Source organism: Gymnogyps californianus, chromosome 6 (genome assembly GCF_018139145.2).
Source record: "Gymnogyps californianus isolate 813 chromosome 6, ASM1813914v2, whole genome shotgun sequence".
In the NCBI taxonomy this organism is placed as follows: Eukaryota; Metazoa; Chordata; class Aves; order Accipitriformes; family Cathartidae; genus Gymnogyps; species Gymnogyps californianus.
The window spans coordinates 898631-922253 of record NC_059476.1 but is presented as its reverse complement, the minus strand read 5'-3'; the positions used below and the strand labels follow the sequence as shown (position 1 = coordinate 922253).

At 45.5% G+C, this 23623-nt stretch overlaps 1 protein-coding gene across 18 annotated transcripts in view; it reads left to right on the top strand.

The window, feature by feature from the left end:
* Window positions 1–2552, top strand: part of JAKMIP3 (Janus kinase and microtubule interacting protein 3) — a 35648-nt gene extending 33096 nt beyond the window's left edge. For 15 of the 18 annotated variants that reach the window (XM_050898777.1, XM_050898781.1, XM_050898778.1 and 12 more), the window contains 3 exons: window positions 923–1126; window positions 1477–1542; window positions 2502–2552. In XM_050898777.1, the coding sequence (XP_050754734.1) occupies window positions 923–1126; window positions 1477–1542; window positions 2502–2552 (321 nt within the window). The remainder of the gene's footprint in view (window positions 1–922; window positions 1127–1476; window positions 1543–2501) is intronic. The other 3 variants (XM_050898780.1, XM_050898772.1, XM_050898769.1) reach the window with 1 other exon arrangement.
* The last annotated feature ends 21071 nt before the right edge of the window (window positions 2553–23623 follow it).

The window sequence follows — 23623 nt, the reverse complement described above, 5'->3', positions numbered from 1 at the left end:
CCAAAAAAGATTTTGGCTTGCTTTTGGCTTGCATGAAGGAATAGCATTTATCTTGGACTTTGAAGCAGAAGACGTTGTCTGGCAAGGTCACCTGCCCTAGGAGGGTGCCGAGCTTGGTGACCCTGGGGAAACGTTGCCAGTCCATTTCCTACACACTTCCATATCTCAGTAAATCTGGGCGGTGCATCTGTCTGTGTGCGAGAGACATTTTCTGATGCAGTAAAGTAAAGGCTCTGCAGCCTGAGACTTGCAGGAACAGAGCCCAGCTACCAGATATATTTTTCTTGAGCATAAAGCCTCTTGGAGCTGGCAGCTCTGCCAGAGGAAGCGCTGGAAATGCCTTCACACAAGGCATTTTAAGCTAGCTGGTACAAAGTGCTGTGAGCACACAACAGGGAGTCAGTCATTCCTTTCTGGCGGGAGTACGAACTGATGCCATATCCTCTGCTGCTGCTGACAATAGCTGGGAAAGGTGAACTGAGAGACTGAACATTGAATTTGAAAAATATCTGTAACTCACAAAATGAGTCTTTTATGAGCCCCTTTTCCCTTTTTTTTTTCTTTCCCCCCTTTTTTTTTTCTTTTCCCCCCCTTTTTTTTTTCTTTTTGCCTGTTCTCCCCACGGCCATCTCCCCGTCCCCAGAAAGGAGAAGTTGACATCCATATACTTTTTGAGAGGCAGATTAGGCTGAGCAAGGGGCCGTCCCAGTTCCAGTGCTGCTCAGAGCCCCACAGCATAAAAGCAGCCTGAAGTATTTTCCCCTTGGATTGCATTTTCCGCACTGCCCTGTGTGGGAGGCTCAGAACACAACCCCTCTACTGCTCCCCTTGCCTTACCAGGGTAGGATTTTCAGTTCCTCACAAAATCCTCATCTGACCAGAGACAAGGTCAAGCTGACAGCCTTATATTGTTTTTGATTAGCAAATTCTGGAATTAGAAGCCATGCTCTATGATGCCCTGCAGCAAGAAGCTGGAGCCAAAATTTCCGAACTTCTTTCAGAAGAGGAGAAAGAGAAACTGAAGAGCGCCGTAGAGCAATGGAAGCGGCAGGTCATGAGCGAGCTCCGGGAGAGGGACGCCCAAATCCTGCGAGAAAGGATGGAGCTCATTCAACACGCACAGCAGGTAGGCACCGGTGCACGGGCATGGCGAGATTCGGGGTGGGACGGTGCCTCAGATGGAACCGTAATGAACTTGTGAGCACCAGCCTCTCCTCCTAGAGCTGTACCAGAAATGGCTGGTCCTGGGGTCAGGTTTTGATTTGCCTTGGATAATTCCTGCAAACAGGGCATTTTGATTTTCATGAATTTGTCACGCATAGTGACATTCACGGAGGACTCATCTACAGCTTAAAACCCGATTTATTTTTTTTAGAATCACAGCACATACACTTTATATCTCCAAAAATAATGCATCTTCTGGGTACATCTGTATTTGGTTGGTTAATAAATATTTTTTTATTTGAAATCTGACAGAGAATTAAAGAGCTAGAAGAAAGAATTGAAGGCCAAAAAAGACAAATAAAAGAGTTAGAGGAAAAGGTAAGGTAATGCAGATGAAACAGTTATTGTATGTGCACATGACCATATATTCATTTCACCTTGGCTAAGAAAACAATCTCATAAAAAGTTTGTGTTTGTTAGCGCAGTGAGCTAATGTGAGCGCACTCCAGGAAACCATTTTGCATTTGCATTAGTCCCTCTGAGAAGGAAAGGATACCAGCTTAAATTGAGTCTTTCCTTCTGTTATCCTGCAGTAAAGTCTGAAACACAGGACTCGGCAGGGATGTGGGGGGTCCACCTGCCCTGGGAAGGGAGTGATGGAGAGCCGCCGGACAGCAGAGGGATGAGGTCAACACATGCTCTGGGGAAGGAGCCAGGGATCTTTTCTCCCTCCCTCCCATCTCCAGCATTTGCACGTGCAGCTGCACTGACCTGCCTTCCCCAGAGGGAATGAGGAGGCTCTCTCTCCTCTCCTCACCTGCAGCCACAGCAGACACCGTGGTTAATGTCATCGAGCTTTCTCCAGTCAAGCCATAACTGTTGAATTTTACCTTAAAATTACCCTCATCTGAAACCATCTATTTCTAGTGAAATTGCCATGGGAGAACTTGTTCAGGTACAGCAGGGGCTGAGCTGGACTTTCAGCTGAAACTAAACCCAAACCTTAGCAGTGTTGGTTTTGGGGGGTTTTTTGAGGTATCAGAAGAATTCAGCTAATTTTTTTTCCTCCCCGTTTTTCCTGAGCCCTTGGCTGCGACTGGGCTGGGCTCCACTGGGGCAGGAGATGACTCTCATCGATCTGAGGGACACGGGGGCTCTGGCTGAGCCGAGCCGAGCCCCGAGCCCTCGGAGCTTACTTCACACTTTCTATGTCGTTTCAACTGAGAGTTTTGTTGCACTCTGTCTGTAACCACAGCTTATTTCTCAACTAAACACACTGTAAACTCTTATTCTCTTTCTTCTCTTCCATTTTTTCCTCTCTTCCCTCCCCTTTTCAGTTTTTATTTTTGTTTTTATTTTTCTCTTTAGCTTTCATTCTTTGGTCATAGTCCTTCAGGCCACATGCAAAAGGTAAGCCCTCAGATCACCTCTGCTCTCCCCTCTTCTTGTATGGAATCAGAGCCTTCCCCTTGCTACTTAGGCTGCTTCTGCAGTATTGGGGGGGTCTCCTGGGCGCCCCAGATAACCCGAAAATGGAAATCTCTAAAGCCTTTAAAAAAATGTGAAACCTAGGCACCAGCAGGCTAAAAACTTGTCAAACAGAATTTCCTTCTTCAGAGGGAAGGACAAGGAAAGAGAAAAACACAGCAGGCTTAAAAGCAAGGAAACTTCCAGCAAACCAGGGTAAACGCCCAGTCTGTGCTTACTCCTCTGACTACATCAGGGGGTTGCTCCAGCTGATCCTTGCTGGAAATCCATGGAAACCCACTGCCCCTTCTCCCTGCACGGCTGGGGTCTCTGACACGCTCACAGCCGGGCTGAACCTCTTGCATTAGCTTGTCCTGCCTTCAGGCTAGGCAACCACAATGGTTTGGGGGGGAACATGTCATTTATAAATGTGTGTTTCTCCAAGCATCATGCCATAGGACCCTAGATACTGCCTAAATCCCTCTTTTTTCCCATAATTCATCCCAGGAGATAAATCGCCAATCTGTTTGTGCTTCCAGAGATGGCAGAAATTACCGCATCATGGATGGCATTGAGGGGAACATTCCCTACTAGTCATCGACATCAACAGAATATAAGACAAATCCTTTTTTATCAGTTGTACAATTCAAACAGATAATTATAAATATAACCCTTACAGACATTTAATGCATGTTATTTTTGCCCAGATATACTTTTCTTTGATCCATGTTTTTGTATCTTTTCTTGTTTCAGCCTACTGAGGAAGCTACAACTGCTTCTGCCATTATTAACGGGAAGACAGCATTGATTACCAAGACAGAAAAAGAGACATTGCCATTTCAAAAACCCCAAATATCTCTCATATTTTGCTACTGGCGATGGAAGATGCAATCTTTCCGACCCTTTCAGACTGAAGCTGAACTAGAGTATGTGGAAATCTCTGCACAGGTGATGTCTGCACCACTGAAATCTCTGACAGCATTTTGAAAAGGTAGAACTAAGCCGACAAAGAAGAAAGCCAAAAACCCCCTCCCTCTCCTACAGCCACAGACTCCTTCCCGGAGTCCTGGCTCTGCTGCTTGAACTAACTTTCAGTGGAAGTCCTGGCTCTGCTGCTTGAAATAGCTCTCAGCTTTACATAAGGAGCAGTATACTAATTCAGATAAACTGAATATATTTTGGTTCCCTGCTAAGCAGGTAGTAAATTGCTTCTCTGTAGAAGTGACCGTGTCCTGTTTTATATGTCACGCATTTGTATTTGTTATTCATAGTTATTTAAAAATCTGTCTTTCAAGAAGATTTTAGGAAGAGTTCCAGAGGAGTAACTCATGAAAAGATAAATGTAAATGAAGTGTTTTGTTCCAAGGTATTTCTTCATAACACAGGATATGTCCGATGGTTTGTTGAATATCCCACAAGCCCAGTTTTAGGGAAAAACGTGAAGCTATGTTCAGGAAATCAAGTTGTAACTTTTTTTTTGGAGTTTACAGTAGACCATGGCCTGCAGCACGATGAGAAAAATGGCACAATAACTTACAATTTGCTGTCCCTGAATGATGACAAAACGCTTAACATTGTCCCAGCAAAAAGTTCGACCTGGAAAAGAGTGAACGTAAAACACATTATACTTGATCCGCATGCTCTGGGCTGGGAGAGGCAGCAAGAGGGAACAGAAGATTTTATCACTTTGAGGCAAGGGAGCACAAGTACCACAGAGCCCGAGCCCAGGAGGCTGGCGCAGGAGCTGGGAAGGAAAATGGATCCTCTAGAAAAACAGGTGAAGGAGGGAAAATCCAGAAGAAATCCCACAGTGTGATTCACCATACGGGAACTGCAGCCGAGCGCACAAACCTGGGGCTGTTGGGGAAGGCCAAGAACAAGCTCCTGTCCGCAGCTTTCCACGGCTGCAGTGCAGTGAAGGTCCCCGAGGCGCAGGATGCGGTGGAGGGACTGCCCATCCCTTGGAAGCATCAGGCACAAAGCAAAACCAGAGCTCCTGTCAGGTAAGATGGACTGATCAACTGGAAACCCATTTATTATACGATTATATATACTATGTAACTTCCTTTACGTGGCTGTTAGTCTCTCTTGCTCAGGTTAAAATGCTTCTGATGGTAACACAGAGAAAACTTTGAAGTTACCAAAGTCTTTAGGTGAACATTATTTATTTATCTGTTTTACATTAGTAATTTAGGTATTGAATTTCAGTACGATATAATCACAAATGCTAACTGGTTTTAGATCAGCAGTCACTTAAATAATTACTAGGGAGGTAATGAAATACACTGTCAAATTTGTATGAACAGCAAGCAATCATGCTACTTTTAAAAAATATATATTTTAAATGCAGTAGATGAAAATATTTTTCATTTTGGATTGAAAAGACATAGTATTCAGAAAAGTATTTTAATTCACAATTTCACTTACTTTTTTTCTAATTTATGCTGGTAATGAGTTACTGAGCTGGCAAAAATGATGGGGACAGTAGCAGCGGTCACCCTAGCACTGTCTGAAGCTGCCTTTTTTAAGAATACAGGAATGTTAGATGGGGAACCAGAACCCGGCTAGACAGCTGGTGAGAAATCGCTGCTACCACAGCCTGGGGGAGTCTGTCATGCCCAGAAAGACCAGTACTTGCTGGACTCTGGTATCTCTCCCAAAAGGAGGGAAAATACTCAAATCTCCAAAAAATAACAACCTGGAATAGAATTCAGTCACTCCTGTGGATAATGCTCAGGATAACTCAGTCAACAGGCAAACCAACAGGCAAATCGGAGCACGTATAACATTACTTGGAGGCCATTTCTTTTTTTGGTTTTCTTGGGGCTGTCCCCGTACTTGTTAGCTTGTCTATAGCTTGTTATACCTCTTACAGCTAATACTTCTCACAGGACTTGTTTCTGCTTTGAAGGAGGAATTGTCTCTTTGTACTTCATCCCATCAGTTGTCTTTTTTTCTTTTTTTTTTCCCCCCAAATACTTTTTCTAATCAGAATGTCTATCAAATCTGAGTTTGAACATCTCTCAGATCTTAAGGTATTTGACTGCAGGTTATTGATTTGCTGCTCTAGATAAGATTACTGCTTTTAAAAGCAATCAGACACAGGATGTCTACATACAGAGGGATGCACACAGGAAGTCTTAGAAATTATTTGTCTTAGGTGGTGCTCGCTGAGGTAATCTGTGCCCAGGGTTAGATACGATGACGTATGCTCTTCCTCAAAACTTGCAGTTGTACATCTCAGCCCTGCTAGTTTTTAGAGAGTGGTCCAAATCCTTCGTGCCTGTCAGTGTCACACCAGTCCCCAAGGGGCTGGCGTTTCATGGGCAGTAAGATCAATGAGATCTATGTGTTTAGTAACCCAAAAAGAACCTTAATGCAGTCAAAGCAGGGAAATAAAAATGCCTTGGATTGTAATTAGGGCTTTCTGAAATGTCTGTTGAAACAACTTCTCAACAGAAAGTTAGATTTCAAGTAAATGCTGTTTTTTTCATTTAGAATGTGTGTTTTTAACAAGAAATATTGATCTCCCTTAAGTGAAAAACTAGAAAATCGTTTGGCCTGCTGGGCCATGACACCATTGCCAGTTTCCTCAGGCACCCCAGCCTGTTCCTGAGCAGATCAAGCACCAACACCTCCCTACATGGAGTTTTGCCTTTAGCCGGAGCCCCGCACACACCAGCTTCATGGTTTTGCAGATGGTGGGTGGGAGAGCTCCCGGTGCCACAGGCAGCGCGATCTCGGTACAGAGCACAGATACAACCCCCAGCTCGGTGAGGCCAGCCGGCAGCTCTGCTCAGGGCATGGCTCACCCGCATGGCCGTGCTTCGCGTGAAACATGGTGTGAGGCTTTCTGGGAGCGTTGGTAGGAGCGTGGTTAACATCTGGGTCTCAGACTGCTCCGCCTTGCTATGTGGAGGCATTTCAGACACTTGCTAAAGCCAAAATTAAGTGTTCATGCATGGGGTTGGCAAACCTACAGACTCTGAGTTCATAGAATCATAGAATGGTTTGGGTTGGAAAGGACCTAAAAGATCACCCAGTTCCAAGCCCCCTGCCGCGGGCAGGGAAACCTTCCACTAGAGCAGGCTGCTCAAAGCCCCATCCAGCCTGGCCTTGAACACTGCCAGGGAGGGGGCATCCACAACTTCTCTGGGCAACCTGTGCCAGTGCCTCACCACCCTCACAGTGAAGAACTTCTTCCTTACATCTCATCTAAATCTACCCTCTTGCAGTTTAGAGCCATTATCCCTTGTCCTATCACCACATGCCCTTGTAAAAAGTCCCTCTCCAGCTTTCCTATAGCCCCCTTTAGGTACTGGCAGGCTGCTGTAAGGTCTCCCCTGAGCCTTCTCTTCTCCAGGCTGAAGAACCCCAACTCTCTCAGCCTGTCCTCATAGGAGAGGTGCTCCAGCCCTGTGATCATCTTCGTGGCCTCCTCTGGACTCGCTCCAACAGGTCCATGTCCTTCTTATGTTGGGGCCCCCAGAGCTGGACGCAGTACTGCAGGTGGGGTCTCATGAGAGTGGACTAGAGGGGGAGAATCACCTCCCTCGACCTGCTGGCCACGCTTCTTTTGATGCAGCCCAGGATACAGCTGATATATCTTAATGTGTGCTTATTATTAGAGGTGTTCAGGACAATACTGTTGTTATACCCTTAACACACCTACACATCCGTGCTTCAGCAGCGCTCCTGCAGTGGGAATCACACCACGGCACAATCTCCCAGCTACGGCGAAGGGCTGAAGCGGTGGGTGGGAGATGGTGCAGAGGAGGCTGTGGGGGGCTGCGCCCCAGCCTTTCCCAGCGGGGTGCTCGGTGCAGCCCAGGATGTGCTGGAACGTGCTCCGGAGAAATGGGAAAGGAAGGGAGAAGTACTCAATAGGGATCACAGGCTGTGAGCGACACAGGGTGCTGGGGGCAGCGTAGGACAGCGGTGTCAGAGGCGACACCGGCACAGGAGGCCACTCAAGGTCCAACGAGTGCCTTTTTCTGGCTTTTCTTAGTTTAAGACTGCTTAACTTCTCAGCATACTTTTAATAACATTTTGATATAAGTGTGTGTGTGTATAAACACATACATGTGTTGTCAGCACAGGGAAAGTTGCGGTTTCAAGTATTTTATAAAAGTATTATTTATGCACCAAATGTATGCATTAATTATGCACCAAATTTAAATTTCACTACAAGATTAAGTGCTCCTGTTGGGTCGAAGCTAACCGCAGCTGGAGCGCGGCTCACCCGCACCCAGCGGTACCGGGTGGTGGGGCAGCGCGGCTCGGGGGAGCCGGGGGAGCCCAGGGGTGCCCAATTGTAGAGAAACCGATCAGCGGGATCAGTCACTGGAGGGTGCTGCAGGCAAAAAGAAACTGGAAATAGTGTGTGCTGCAGGGTAATAAACGGCTGCTTTATCGGCTATTCTGTCGTTTCAAGCAGTTTTAGGAAGTTGCTGTAGGCAGTTAACCTTAGTTATTTTTTAGTGTGTGTTCAAGTCATACTGGAGGTTGGAGAGTCCCAGGGATAGGTAGCACTCCAAATACATAAGTTGTCAGTTAAACTAAGAGAAATTTTTCTTGATATTAACTTTTACATTTATAGAAGGGGCTTGAGCAACCAAAATTTTTATTTTTTTCCTAATTATCTTAGTTTAATTAAAAAAAAAAATTATTATAACTCTATTTGATATTTGTTTATTCAGAAGAAATAACATCTGAAACATGCCGAAGCCCAGGTTTGCATAAGGAAAATCTGTACTCGGTGCACAAGCTTGTACTTCAATGCACATACTTTAGGAATTCAGCGGCACATGTCTAAGCATATATTCAGTCAAATCCTAAATGAACGTTGGGAGTTACATCCCAGCATTAGACTCACATTTCATATGTCTGGCCAAAAGGCTTTCTGGCTTCAGGTGCACACCCCTAAGACCCTGCATGTCATCAGAAGGAAACCTGTCCCTCGTGTTGGAATTGCTCAGGACATGATGCTGTTGGGTTTCAGAAGATAATTTTCTCTGTTCCCTATTTTTTTGCTGTCTACAAGCTTCCTGTCCTGCTCCCCTCGCCCCCATGAGGTGTGTACACCCCTCCGGTCTGTGGCCCCATCCCATCCACCACCCCACAGGAGGTGGCTACTGACCGTGCCATTCCCCCAGTCTCTCGGGGGAACCCCCCATGGTCCCAAAGGCTCCTGGGGCCACTGGTGCAGCGGGACAGGGGACCGCAGCGTGGGAGGTCAATGAGGATGTGTCCTGCTTCCCCAACCCGGCAGGGAGCCATGCTCCTGAAAGAGGGAGGTTGGGTCCTTCCCCACCCCTCCCACGTTGCCTTTGCTTTGGGGGGACAGAGAGACAAACACACCCGAAGTCCCATTCACCCCCAGACCCTGCCTGGGGCTTAAATAAACACGAAGGAAGAGCTCCAACGCGACGCTGTTGCCCACAGCCAGCTCTGCCAAGCAAGGGGTGCTCACAGACCGAATTTCTCCGTGGTCGGGGTGGGCAGCGCTTTGTAGCAGAAATTATGGGGATTTGTACAGTGTGGGCAATAATCCCTCTGCTCTTGCTGGCAACAGCTGTTCTAGTATGAAAAATTGTCCCAAGCACGGAGTAGGCTGTTAGGTTGTGGTTTCCAGTGTATCGATGCAATTATTCCCTTTATAGCTAAAAAGTTTTACCAAATATGGTACACTTTGTGTGTGTGTGTACACATACGTAAAATGGAGAGCTTTGAGACTGCTCCTTGAAGGAGTCCGTACACGCGTGCGTCTGAGGAAAAGGAGTAGTTGCCCATCACTACCACACAATATCTTTTGTAACTAAATTCCTTCTGATAATTACACATGAGGTGTTACCTCATGTTACCCTGGACTGAAGACTGACACAGATAAAATTGGAATGACCAAAATAGGTCCTGTGCTCACCCTTACAAAGAAATATTCCCTCCATGAAGAAGGATCACATCTGGGTGGTGATCCAGTTTGACTCATGACTGTAAAGGTTTCCTATTGGTCATAGAAGATAGTACTGTAACTACAATCTTAATTATGTCAATCTTAATTAAAACATTGAACATACTAATATTAAAAGAAGATTAATTACATTTTTTCATTGATAGAAGGATGGACAGAAGACCTCTGTCTAAAAGAGGGTTGTGATGTTTAACTGGTGCCTGTGGAGCAGCACGTGCTCCAGGAGCGTGGGGAGATGCCTCTCCCCCCAAAACTGTCAGTGATGTTGACCAGCAGTAAACCAGCTTTAGGCTTGTCGTGGACAACGAGCTCAGACAGTAACCCATCTATTTTCGGATCCTCTAGCCCTTGTATTTCTTACATCAGTATAAATTCTTTTTAGAAGTAGCCTTAACATTTTTAATTAAGAATATACAACATATTTCCCCCTGTAGGCAGCAATTAGAAATACCAATTTCAAATGTTCAGAATTTGATCTTTTTATTTAACTGTGGATAGTACGTGTGAGTGTGTACTGCAGTAGGGCGGGTGGCATTTCCCCCAACGAATGCCTACAGAGCGCCCGGTGGGGTCACCTTCTTCTACACCAGTGCTTGATCTGTCCATGTGAACCTGTTTGTTTTGTAGATAATTACTTTTCTTTAAATTACTTTGTATGTTGATTCCATAATCAAATTGTTCTTTGTTATTGGTGTGCTTTAGTTGCCAGAAGAGGCTGGGTTTTTTTAAGGTCAGCAGCACATTTTTCCAGAAATGATCCACAGGGGAGATGATGAGCTACTGGAGCTTGAATTTTCCTGTAATGTTCTGTCGGCTGCCTTCTGTATATATATATTCATGCATTTTGAAAGGCGTTGTAAATGGCTTTCTTCACAGGGGTACGGAGATAAGGCTAATGAGCTACATTATTAGAATACTAATTGGCAAGTCTCTGCTGTGCAAGCTGACCCAAAACATCTTTGTTTAGAGTGAACTGTGTAGGGGAAATTCAAGCCATCAAGAGGACTCCAGTTAAACAAATGGCATTCCTGGGAAGATGCAGAGGAAATGGCTCAAAGGCTGCTCATTTTTACTGCGCTGTAGATCTTGTGTAACTTTCTGGATCTCAGTAAAGAGCAGAATTTGGCTCAGTAATAACAAAGTGATTTCTGGCAGATTAATAATTGTCCATTTATATAAAAGTGTAGGGTGTCTGGTTGCACAGTATTTCTGCTTTAATGTTTCAGGGGTTGTTACAAACTGAAATGCATAGAAATGACAACGTCGGTCTGAATTTATAGATGAGATGAGATGGAGGTCCTCGGGCAGGAATAACGACATCGCTGGTGCTGAAGTATAGCTTCAGCAGAGTGCAGATTTGAGGCCCATCTGGGAAAGCTCTTTCATCATGGAGGCGTCTCAGTGTATTAAGAGGCTGCTATTTACTGTTTTGCTGACTCCCACAGGAAAACAATTTGAAGCAGACCTGCTGAGATTTTTCCGTCTAAGTAGAGCATCTGTTTTATTATGGCAGTAATTTTTCGTTGTGCTTCCTGGACAGGTGAAGAAAGGGCAGTACCTGGGACAATCCTTTATTTTATCCTCTCTACAATCAAGAAGCCTACATTCCTACTTTGTTGTAGGGGTATCTGATATACAGTATAATTCACACGGGTGTTCTTGTATCTGTGAGAAGTAGTGAAGAGCTTTCTCAGAGTGTAAATATCCTGTAAATTTGTGCACAGCAGCAGCAATTCTGTGTCATGTCTGCTTCCCCCTGAAGACCTCAGGAGCTTCCATCCCATGTCTTTCTCTCAGAAAGAAAACTGGAGGCGCGCTCCCGGCAGAGCCCAGAATTTGGAACAAATCCCCACCGAGACCTTTCTACATAAACTGACCATTTCCCGGCGTGCCTCACGGACTAGACACGCTCCGCAGTGACGATCTGTTCCACGTCTGTATCTTATCAGCAATGTAGGGTTTTTCTTAGGTAAAAACAACAAATCGGTAATTATAATCAAAATACACATCTAGCATAACTCAGTACAGAACTGAGATTGGCATTGTAAAAGTCTGGTCTACAGAGCTGTTTTTAAAGATAATCATCCATTTAATCGTTCATTTTCCAAAGTACTCCCGGGCATAGCAGATTCAGTTGTCATTAAGTCTGAAGTGTTCTTCGCCTTAATTTTATTCTTGCTGAGTTCTTGTAAATAATGACACATTTTTATAACGTACCAAAGTCAGTATTAGCCTGAAGAATTAATTAGCTGGAAAATCTATTATAAAGTGAACTTTTTTTAAAAAACGCATTATATTTGTAAGTTAATATGTTTGTGTACACACCCCCGACATATATATACAAATACATTTTTATATGCATAGCATTAATTTGCAAGGCTTGCAGCAGTCAAAACCTTTGGGGAAGTTGTTATACTGATACGTAATAGCAAAGGAAGAAAAAAAAATATTTTTGAGCATACTCTAGCATAAATTAGCAGGAACTTTCTCTTGGTTCCTGTCAGGGACCTCATCCTTTCAGTTCTGATAGAGAGCCAAGATGCACAACAAAACACTTAAATATTATCTGGAGAATCAAATTTTGAGCATAAATGCAAATTAGCTAGATTAGACTTAATTTTCTATGACTAGTTCACAGTGCTGATAGGCACAACTTTTTGTGAATTCATGCTCTTTATTCATAAAGATTTCACATAATAGGCCTGAAAAAGTGGTGCAACTGTTTGATAGTATCATATGTATCATCATGGTCTCGATGATCCTTATGGGTCCCTTCCAACTTGAGATATTCTGTGATTCTATGATATCATGGACATTATGTATCCTTCCCAATGCTATTATAATATGCATATATAGAAGCACAAAAATGTATTGTGAAGATTTTTTTTTTGAGATGTATTGGGAAGAGTCACCATTCTGAAGATTTTTGGTTAGATAATTAGGTGAGAATAATGAACACTTGACTTACTATTTAGCATTATTAGCTATTAGGGTGTTGTGTTAACAAGTCTTAAATGTCTAGTTTTCTGGTTTTAGTCTGGTTTCATAAAGACAGAGAAACACAGTCTGCCTGCCTGCCCAGCCCCAAACCAAGTAATTGTGTCAAATAATTCCCCTTAAGTTAGTAATTCCTGCAGATGATGGGAAAGGAAGGCAGGTGGCTGAGAGAGACAGAGCTTCACCGCTGCTGGACAGGTTGCAGCGGGAGGTCAGCGATGCTAGCAGACACAAGAGAACACACATGGAAAGGCGTGCTGGACAACTGGCTTTGTTAATTGAGCTGCAGGTACTTATTTGTTCTTTTGGAGACACTGTGCAAATGTAATACAAGTGTAGGACAAATTTGGTAGGTCAGACTGACTCCTGGGTGGAAAACCTTGCAGCAGCTAACCCCGCTGCATGCGGATTTGGGGTTCTTGGGGTGCTGGCCTGATGGCAGAGAGGGGACAGCCTGGCCAGGGGCAGATCGGGTGCAGGACAGCTCCAGACTGTGCTGGAGAGGTTAATGTAAGGGTGGCCGCATGTACGTGGGATGGTGCTCTGTATCTTCCACAAACCTGTGCTGTTTATAGGGTTTGGGTCTTACTGTGCTCCACTAAAATCAAAGAGAATTTTTCTGCTGGATCCAGGGGAGCAGGATGTCTCCTTGCACCTCTCCTCTGCTCCACAGTGGCACAAACGTGAGGGCTTCCTTCATACGCGTGTCATGTCCAGCCTGCGAGGCCAGCCCCTAATCCCCGCGCAGAGTACCTACGAGCGTGCCTCCAGTCCTGCGCATCCCAAGCCCGCCACATTTGCTGCATGTATGCAGATGGTCTTCAGCACATGTAGGCAGTGGGGTTGGTATGCACAGCGGATGTGTCTGCACTTCTAGGTCATTAGAAATCCCAGATAAAGCTCCCCCAGGAAAGGAGAGCGTGTCCAAGTAACTAAGACCTGTAATGGCCTTATGCAGATCTGTAGAGGCAGATGTAGGAAATTTTGTTCTGTCAATGGCTTTTTCTGAAGACAGATTGCCCCAGTGGCCAGTTTCCTTCTTGTTATAAACAAGAACGCACCCTAGGGATACAACAAATTGATGAAATGAGTGTCAGAATGGCTGTCAAGGAGATACCAGCATGCGTTAGCAATACTGTGATGGTCATGAAGGTAAAAGAGGACTGTAAAATATTCACACATTGTCAAATCAAAGCAACCTTTTCAACCTATTGTAACTGTACCAAGAGAGTGACTGTAGAATCCTAGAGGCTGTAAATTTATAATTTAACAGATTTCTGAGAGTGTTAATTGTAGCCATGTTTCCTAAAACCTGCTGTGAAAAGGTCATCTAGGAAAGAGAACGATGGATGTTTCAGCAAGATTAAGGAGCTGCCTTCAACTGAGAGGACCCAGGGGTTCCTCATCAGGGCTGAGATCGGGGCTGACGTCTTGCCCTGAACTCTCGCCCTTGGGCTGCCTTTCCCCCAGGAGCAGCCTGAGTTACAGTCGGGGTGTCAGCCTGCATTTTCTGCATTAGCTCTGCATTTACGGCTTGACTAGGTTCCCCGCCGCTTTGAAACCTTTCCTTTCTAAATGTCATGTATTAATGCCGCAGCTGATCTCGTATCTGTGACTTGGTGATCTATAATGAGAAATAATGCTTGTGAGCAGCCAGGTTCTAGACAGATTGTCATGTTTTTATTATTTTTCTATCTTTCAGAGCTGTTTCAATGATTTGTTTCCATTGCCCTTCAGAGCCGATGTAGTACAGAATAGGTGAACCAGGGGGATGTTTTTATTCCCTGCTATGTTGTGTAATTATGATTTTCAAACAGTACGGAAGACTTGGCCATGAATTTAGCAGCGGAGCACATGTTCTCCTAACGCAGCGGAAGGGACCATTGCAATACCTGCTTGTGAACGGACCTGGACAGGGATGGATGCTCGAGCCGAGCCCCAGGCGTGGGCAGTGGCGGGTGCCAGCCTGCCTGCCCCGGCTGCCAAGGCGGGCGCACTTCGCTCTGGCATTGCCTGTTGCTGCCGTCAAAAGGCTCCATTTTCTGCAGATTAATTTTGAAAGTACAAAAAATCCATTACCAACTATTTGACTAGGCTGAGTGGAGCTGAATGGCTTCTTTGTCTGCAGTTTTCACAGGAGTCCCCCAGATACAAAATTCCGGATCCCCAGCTGCCCATGGAGACGCTCCCAGCTAAAGGCTTTATTTCCTCATGGGCGTCTTCAGCCCTTCCAGCTGTGGCAGCAGATGGATGCATATGCTACATAAGGGATTCCAGCCATAAACTTCCTGCTTATACATCACAAATAGAGATGTCTGTAAGGGTTAAGTGCTAATAAAGTTTTTTTAAATCCACATTATTGCAAATATAGAAGACAAATATTTTAAATTCTTTTCTTTAGTTGGAGAACAAATTGATGCTATTTATGTTTTCTGGGTATATAACAAATAGGGATATTATCTAATATTTTATATATAACACAACATGTAAATATTTTATAGCTATCATACCATATTTTCCAATACCATGACTGTCTTCTAATAGATTTGTCTTTTTAAAAAGCATTCTAACATCATTTACCAATTACATGAAAAGTATATATAAAATTCACTCATAAGCACCATTTACCCAAATGAAATACCCCCAATAATTAGGGGATGATTCCAGCAATTAATGTAAACCAGGTTTCTAAAGGGCAAAACAAATAGTTTTCAGTGCAGAATCAACTGATATTCTAACAACAATGCATGATTAAAATAGATAAATTTAACCTGTTCTGGTGGGAGTACGAGAACCAAGGCCATGCTGTCACGTGCTGCTTTTTGGATGGTATAGGAGTCACCAAATAGTTTTAATTATAAATATTCTTCTCATTCTCTGTTACACACTGCTTCAAAATCCAACATGAAAAGAAAATGCTATAGACTTCTTCTATGCACATGTGTGTATGTATATATATGTATATCTGTGTGTGTGTAAAATGAATAGTGTCCAGTTTATTTCCAAAAGATTTTATCACAAATAAATCATTTGTAATGGAAGGAAACAGCTTTTAAAAGCCCTGCTATTAAGCATCAAAGGATCAACACTATTTTGTCCTGTAGCAGAAGTAGTTTATAGCGTGCCTGTGTCAGATTTCCTCCTATTTCCATTAAAGAAAGATGGGTAAGCCTAGTTGTGCTGCAAGAGCCCCTGGCACTCTGCGCTTACACTTCCCGAGTGTGACGCTGACGCCAGAAACCCAGCTTTGCCCTACATGTGGGTCTCTTCACGGCATAAAATTGTGATGAAAAGTGAACAGAAATGGTTAAAAATCAGATGTGCCGGTTGTTACCCTCGTCAGTCAGGATCTCAGCAGAGGGCCAGTGATGGGAGGTGAAGGGCAGAGGCTCGGCGCTCCGATCTAGGTCAGGCCTTGGTGCGGGCAGCTCGCATTAGAGAGGCGATGCCTGAAATCCCCAACCCGCCCTGACGCAGCGTGGCTCCAGGCTCGCCCCGCTCCCGTGAAGATGCTGAGAAGCTTCAGGGGGGCCCAGGGCCCCAGGAACAGCGTTTCAGATTCCAGTCCTATAAATATTTATGAATTGCAACGCTTTTATGCTCATGAATAGTTCTTTTGCTTAGCATATGTTCACAAGGTTTATCAAGATAAATGGCTAATGTTGGGTAATTTTCCTTCAGTTGGTATATTTGACTATTTTAAGGGGGAAAAAAACAGAACTTTCCAAATCGGTATGGTCAGGAACAAAATACACCATAAACATATTCACTAGGTTATCTTCCAAAAATTGCTCTTAATACTTAAATGCCAAAATCAAAATAAAAATTAAGAATTTAGCAACAAATTAAGTGGACAGTAAAAGATTGTTAATTGCCGATTACTGAGGTTCTTGGAGCTGGTAACTGATGCTCATGTCACAAAAGCCATTTGAATGTGGCCTTAAAGGTAGTCGGTCCTGCTGCCTGGTGCTTACTGCTGGGCTGGCGGCTGGCAGGGTGAGCGAATGGGCAGGGAAAGGCAGGGCAGGGACTGCGGGCAGGGAAAGGCAGGGCAGGGACTGCGGGGAGCCGGGGCTGCCGGGGCGTCGTGGTGGGCGAGCGGGGCAGGTCGCAGGAGGTGAGGATCAGGCTCGCTCGTGCACCGCAGGAATCGGGCAGCAGCAGATCACGCTTTCTGCTGAGGGGAGACTGCGAGCACTGGGTGCTCACAGCTGCTGCTGCGCTCGCAGATGAACGCCGCGGGCAAAAGGTACAATGAAGTTTTTATAGCCACCTAGCTTTGCCCACAGCACTTACAACTTTCTGTTAGCTTCAGGCAGGGTGATGTTCCTGTGGAAGGTTCTGAATTTTTGCAGAGACTCAGTTTCGCTCAGTAGAGAATTAAGCTAGAGAAATTGCATGAGTGGTCTTCAGCCACTCATCTGGCTCGCGCAGTCAGATATTAGCAAAAAAATAACGTCTTAAAAAATAAGGTGCGCTTTTTGCAAGCTGTGGTTGCAGCTGTAATTTGTGTAAGTAATGAAAGATCCATAACTATTATTAGCCTGATCTTTAGCTACTGTAAATCACCATAACTTCATTGCAACTAGCAGAGAGTTTCCTCTTTCTCCCCAGAAAAAACAAAAAAAACAAAACAAAACCAAAACAAAAAAAAAAGAAAAGAAAAAAGAGAGGTTGTCCCCTCTTCCTCACCAGGGACCTGTCCCGTCATCTTCCCTGGCATAAAATGTTCACCATTGTGTGGAACTTCTTTGAACTAAATGGCCACTTTTTTTTCCTCTTTGAAATGGTTAAATAAGCCCCCTCAATATTTCATTCTGCTCATGATTTCTCATCTTCCTGTCTTCTATGACTTCCTCCCTCCCATGCAGTAGATGCCGATGGGTTATCTGCATTTATAAGGACAGGGATTGAATATGCCATAAATTTACTCATATTACTTTGTTCTTAGTGATACTGCATGTGGATCTAGTGGGAGAGGAAGGGGAAAATAAAGAGGAAGCCAAGCCTAGCCCATTTTTTCTTGACATGAGAATGAAATTCCACCTTTTTATTCTCAGCATGGATGATAAGCAGGAAGACAGGAGAGAATTTGCGTTCACACGGATGAGTGACAAAGCTTGTGGTTTCCCAGGTGAGGGTGGGATCCAGCCCCGATGCCCGCAGTGTTTGTGCGAGGGCTCTCTGAAGCCGTGGCTTCCCGTAGCGTGTGATAAGGGTCCCAGGAGGCTGATTTATTGGCCCCCCCACATCTCGCAGAGGGCAGCTGGGTTCCAGGCATGTTCAAGTTTCACAGACAATAAAGAGCATCGGGCTCATACCCACGGGCTCTCCGTCAGGAGAGAGGGGTGATCTGCTTTAGAAACGCCTCCAGCATCTCTTGCCCTCCCTGCAGTGCCCAGGGTGCCCGAAGGACCGGCCAGCAATGCCACCACGCAGCACCAGGCTGGGACAAGCACCGGTACGAGCCCAGGCTCACGAAAGGCATTCAGCTGACGGGTGCTGGGGACTGAAGCCACCGACTCAGGTTCGTTCTTCTAATTCCTGGCAATTCGGCCCTAAGCAGAACGCCTCCGGGCTAGGAAGGACTATTTCAGTCCCCAAATTCACTGTGTCTTTGGCCTTTTCAGCAAGACAGCCGCCGAGGTTACCGGCTGTGACGCTAGGCACACCATGAAGCACACCTCCCGGTGACATTGGCTGCACGTTGTGAGGGTGCTCAAGCAAATATTATTTCACATTTTCAGCCAATTTAAATTTGCACCCATGTTTCAACTGATTATCAGCTCTGCTTAACGTAAGCAGAGTGATATATCAAAAACTATTAACTTAGTGAGTTGAATTACTGCCTATGTCTTTTAGTTACCTTTTTGTTATTCCCTGAGTATTTCTCGTATTTTCCCCAGCAATTGTAGGAAATGCACGTCCAACGCCAACGGTGTCTGCCTCTCTCAGCCATATGGTCGCTGGCGCTGCTAATGCGCGGGTCAGGGTTGGCTGCGAGGGCAGATGGCCCATCTGCTGAGCGTCACTGGGGATGGTCTCATCCGTAACCGCCAGCCTCCTCGCGTCCTACCAGGGGCATACGACAGGCAAGAGCATGCGAAATGGGATTTGCAGCTCAGGGTGGTGTGTTTAAAGAAACTCCCAGCAAATCCCCTCAGTACCATCTACAAATACAGAAACATAGACATCTCTCTCCTTCCGTTGCAGCCTTGGTAAGAGGCTGTGCCTAATAATAACAGGCTAATGAAGGCAATCATTCCTTTTCCATAGGAAATTTTATCCATAATCTTTGATGAATTGCATTTCTGGATTGCTCTATTTCAGTGAAGCTGCAGTTTTTCACAAGCACTGAACGCTCAGGTGCACAAATACTAGAGCTCCATCCATTACCATTTTTGAAATGCTTATTTTGTCCCATTTTTACAGCTTTCTGAAAAAAATCCCTTTGGCAGAAGATTGCATGGTGAGAGAATGATAACTGTGTTCCTTTTAAAATAAGCGAACGACAGCCCTCCAGACAGTGCCCCAGACAGCATTTAAGTGACATTTGAAATGGCAGCGGATGTGATCTTCAGTGAGCACACGGCACCGTTGTTTGCCGTCACGTAAAGTCGTTGTGACTTCTTACCCTGCCCCGGCACTGCCTACCTGGTTGCTGTTGGGAGCGACATACTCATGCATAAAACAAAGTGGCGTCTTGAAAATTCAGTGTTATTTGTTCTTGATTTCTCTAAGTTCCATGTCTTTTTTGGAATCGCTTATTAAAATCCTTGAGCTTTTATTTTCCACGTGTGAGCAGTGTGGCCCCTGTCTCGAGGCCGCCAGGGAAGCGCCCGCTGCGGAGGGAAGGAAGAGCCACCCAACCCAACCCGCAGGACCTGCAGGCTGGGCAGCCGGGCGGGCTGGGAAGGGTTAATTCATTCCCCCGCACAGCACGGGAGGGCCGTGCTGGGGAGGGGGGATTCAGTGTACCTACCGGTGAGGTTTGGGGCAGAAGGGACAGGGAACGGGGGCTTCTCTTCCTTTCTAGTCATTGGCTGAACTATTCTGCTTCCCATGTGTTTGCCCTAGAAATTCCCCTTCTGCCCGACAGTGCTCTCACAGCGAAATGGAAAAACCCATGAACAATGGTCCAAGAACGGAGCACGCAAAGGGATGGACGAGCTCGAAGGCAGCCACCCTTCCCACCGAAGGGCGTGATGTCCTTTTGTGCCATCTCTCCTCACTTGAGGAGGTGGGATTTGGCTCCGCAGGTTATTAACTTGTCCTCTCCATGGCACAACTCCTTTCTCTGGCCATTATACTGACGTCAAACTATCAGCAGGGATCAACTGTCTCTGAAGTAGCTTATACTGCTGCGTCGTCGCTTTGATGTCCCCTGTGCCTGGCAGTAGAATTTAGCATCTATCACCATCCTGGCAACATACGGGGATGTATATCCATACAGGATGGCCGCTGAATCCCGGGTGTGGAAATGGAGTGGGGGGATTCATTTCTGCTTGGAGAGCATGTTCTGCCACCGAGTTAGGGAGCCTTCTCTCTTTACCAGCTCTTTGCCAGCTCAGAAATTTAGCCAGACTTGTCTTAGCCTTTCTTTCCGTTCGTTTCTGATAGGAGAATAATCTGTAGCCCTCCTTGTAAATGATAATTATCAAACAAATCATCCGATTGCTACTTACTGCCTGTGATGCAGAAGTGGCAGTGTCTCAGCATGTTGCAGGTCGCTGCTCATGCACTCACTCTCTTTCGGGGTCCCGATCCGCAGCACTTCCCACGTCCCGGGAATTCCCTTGCATCGGTGGGATGCTCCGAGTGGGAGGGATGTGGGCGCTGTGGGAGGTGGTGTTCAGGAAAGGTGGCCTCAGAAGCTGCGTGAAGCTAGATGGGGCAAATTTTACATTCATCATTATCATCATTATGTTCTGAGTGTTACCTGGAAACTATTAGGGGAGTATTGCCTAAGAAAAATGAATAATATAATGTATGGTACAGCCTATAGAAAATAGTACATTTAACATTTAACAAATTATCTTCTTTTTTCAGAGAAAAAACAGCAATTGGATAAGCCTACTCCAACTGTAGACTTAATTGAGAGCTACTTAACACAATCTAGCAAACTCCGTGAAACGGAAATGTTGTAGTGCTTGGGACTAAAAATCACATGTTGGAGAGAGAAGCCCAGTTGTAGTTAATCCTTACATTTCTTTTATTCTGTAGGTACCTGCACCGCTTCCAAAACTTGTGTTGAGTTTATAAAGCTACGAAGAAAATCTCCTTGATACTGAAATTCTAAAAACTCTCCAGATACTTGTACATCGATCATGTTTTAAACCGGACAGTGTAAACAGCAAAGGGAGCTAAATTACAAAAATGTAAGAAAATTAATTGTTCAGAAAAGTGTTATATTTGTACCAAAGTAATATGACATTTTAAGTCAAAGGTTATGGATTTTGATATCAGCATATGATTATATTATAAAAGTAATTTAACAAATTCCAATTCTACCAGATACAAATACCGATACTGGGATTACGTTGATGAGCTACGTTTTTACTTCTTCATTTCATGCTTAAAACGTGTCCATTGTGAGTTCTGCCTAAATACTTAATGTCTTAAAATATTTTATTTACTTGGAAGAACTGCGAACAACAGTTGAGGTAGCTGCCTGCGGTCTGAGGCGTGACGGAACTCTCCTCTCGCTGCAAATCTGCCGGAATGTGCTACGCTGGCATCTCTGAAAAAGCCTTAACTGAAAGGCCTGAAGGTGCAGCCCGGCTCTCCCGGGGCAGCCCGGGAATTCGGGAGCTGCTGGGGGTGTGAATGCACGCCGTACCTGGTGCGGTGCTGGGGCCCGGGAATGGTGACGACGAGTGCGTTTGGAAGTGGCTTGGATCCATTTCATCGCTGTTTACTCAGGCCGTGCTTTTGCACGCTGTGGGTATGGGTCTAGCATTTCAGTTCCATTCTCCCATGGATCAGACTTCCTTAATCACTTTTTTTTTTAATTAAAAAGCTAACTGTACAGGACAGGTACTTGTGTAAATAAGGGGTTACGCTTATGTATATGTTAGTATTTATATGTAAAAAGATATGTACATAGGAAAGAAAAAAGTGGCTCAAAGAATGTTTTCAAACCTGTTTCTTTCTTACAAATGCGCAGACAGGAAATTCACGTAAGTGTGCTCCTTCATTTCAACATAAGGGTCTCCGCTCCATTTTCAGTCGCTTTGCGTTTGATCCTGCTGGGCTTTTGTACGATGAGTTTGTACGATGAGTCCTTGGCCGTGGCACGGAGCCGTTCTGCAGACGGTGCCACCCTTCGTCCGTGAGACGAGCTGTGTCAGATCTCGTTTGCTGTCTTCTCACCTCTCGGTCTTGCGCATCTTTTAAAAACATGGTCTCAAAGCCACAGGACCGCGGCGGGGGGGCATCACCATAATCCGGGGCTTTTTCCTGCAGACCCTCCGTCCCTCGGTGCAGGCAAGGTGGGGTTTGCAGCCCGGGGAGGGACCCCCAGCCATTCGCAGGCTGGCGAGCGCCTGCTCCTCAGGCAGGCAGCCGTAAGTCGGGGGCTGCCAGCCAGTCTAGTTTCTCACCTACAAGCATCTTTTATAAATTCCCCAGATGTCCTTCAAGTAAGGACACGACGGGGGGCCAGGTAAACCGAGCGTATCACTAGGTGCGTTACTGGTCCAGCACGGTCGCTCCGTTTCGCCTCCAAGAACGTGAGCAGCGCGTGTCGCCGCGTTAGCTCAGAGAGGCAGAGTGTCTGCAGGAGCACCGAAGCGGACAGGACGGTCCCTGCCCGCGTCCCGCCGCCGTGGTGCGGGCCGGCTGCCGCCTGCGCGGAGCCGCACGTCCAAACCGAAACCCATTGGGACTGCAGCTTGCTTGGTCAGCCACCGCGCGTTGTGTACTTCAGGCCTGTACTTCTTGGTCAAGCTGTCGGAGGACTGTGGCTATTATTTAAAGTATTCTGCTCCAGTACTATCTGTAGCCTTCAGTGTATCCTCGAGTGCCTTACACAGCTTGTGAACAAAACTCCTGACCGTGAAGAGAAAATGCACCCGAGAGTCCCTCGGGGGGGACCCATGCCAGCGCCCTTGGCGCCCCGACTGCCGCCGCCGCCGGCTCGCGATGGGCAGCGTGCGTTAGCACAGGAACGGATTTAGTTTAGACTCAGGAAATCGTATTGTGAGTATGTGTACTAAACCCTGTACTGGTGTATTGTACATTTTATAAAAAGGAACTATTGTAAACTTATGCAAAACGTAAACCAGAGAAAATGTTTTGTTTTTTTTTTCCAATGGCCAGTGTGCCGTGACTTGTCTTCTCTAATATAACCCTAACAACCATATCCTAAATACGTAATGTTTGGTTCAGTGCTGAAACAGTAATTGACGGGCCTAAAATGGGGCTGGGTTGATCAATTACAGAATTTTACACATATTTTTGTATTGTGATTCATATGATCTATATCAAGAGACTTTCTATTCATTTGTAAAATACATAAATTATTGTAAACTTTTAATAAAAAGATCTGTTTTAAACCTTCAGATGAGATAAATTGTTTTGGTTCTTTTCCCAGGTTGCAAAAAGGAAGCCTTGGATTAGTTACGGTAACTTTGCTGGCTTTTTTTTTTTTAAATAATGCAGTGATTTTTTAACCATTTTTTAAGTTCTACCTGAAAAAATTGATTAATTCGTGAATAAAAAAACATTCTTGCAAGCCCACAGCAGTGTAACCTCCCTCCTGCTGCGCTGAACATTTATAACAACAACTCTATTGTTATTTAAATCAATAACTTCGCTCGTCTTCTCCCCGCTTAACTGCCGGTGGGACCAAGCCCGTCTAGCACCCCCCGAGGCGAACGGGACGCCGGTGTCCGCAGCGGGACGTGGCAGCCCCGGGCTCTGACGCTTCGCCTCGGGCCAGCCCGGGGCCGGAGCCCCCCGCCGCTGCCGGGGCCGTCACCGGGGCCGGGAGGTGGAGCCCGCACCGGCGCGGGCCGCGCTCCC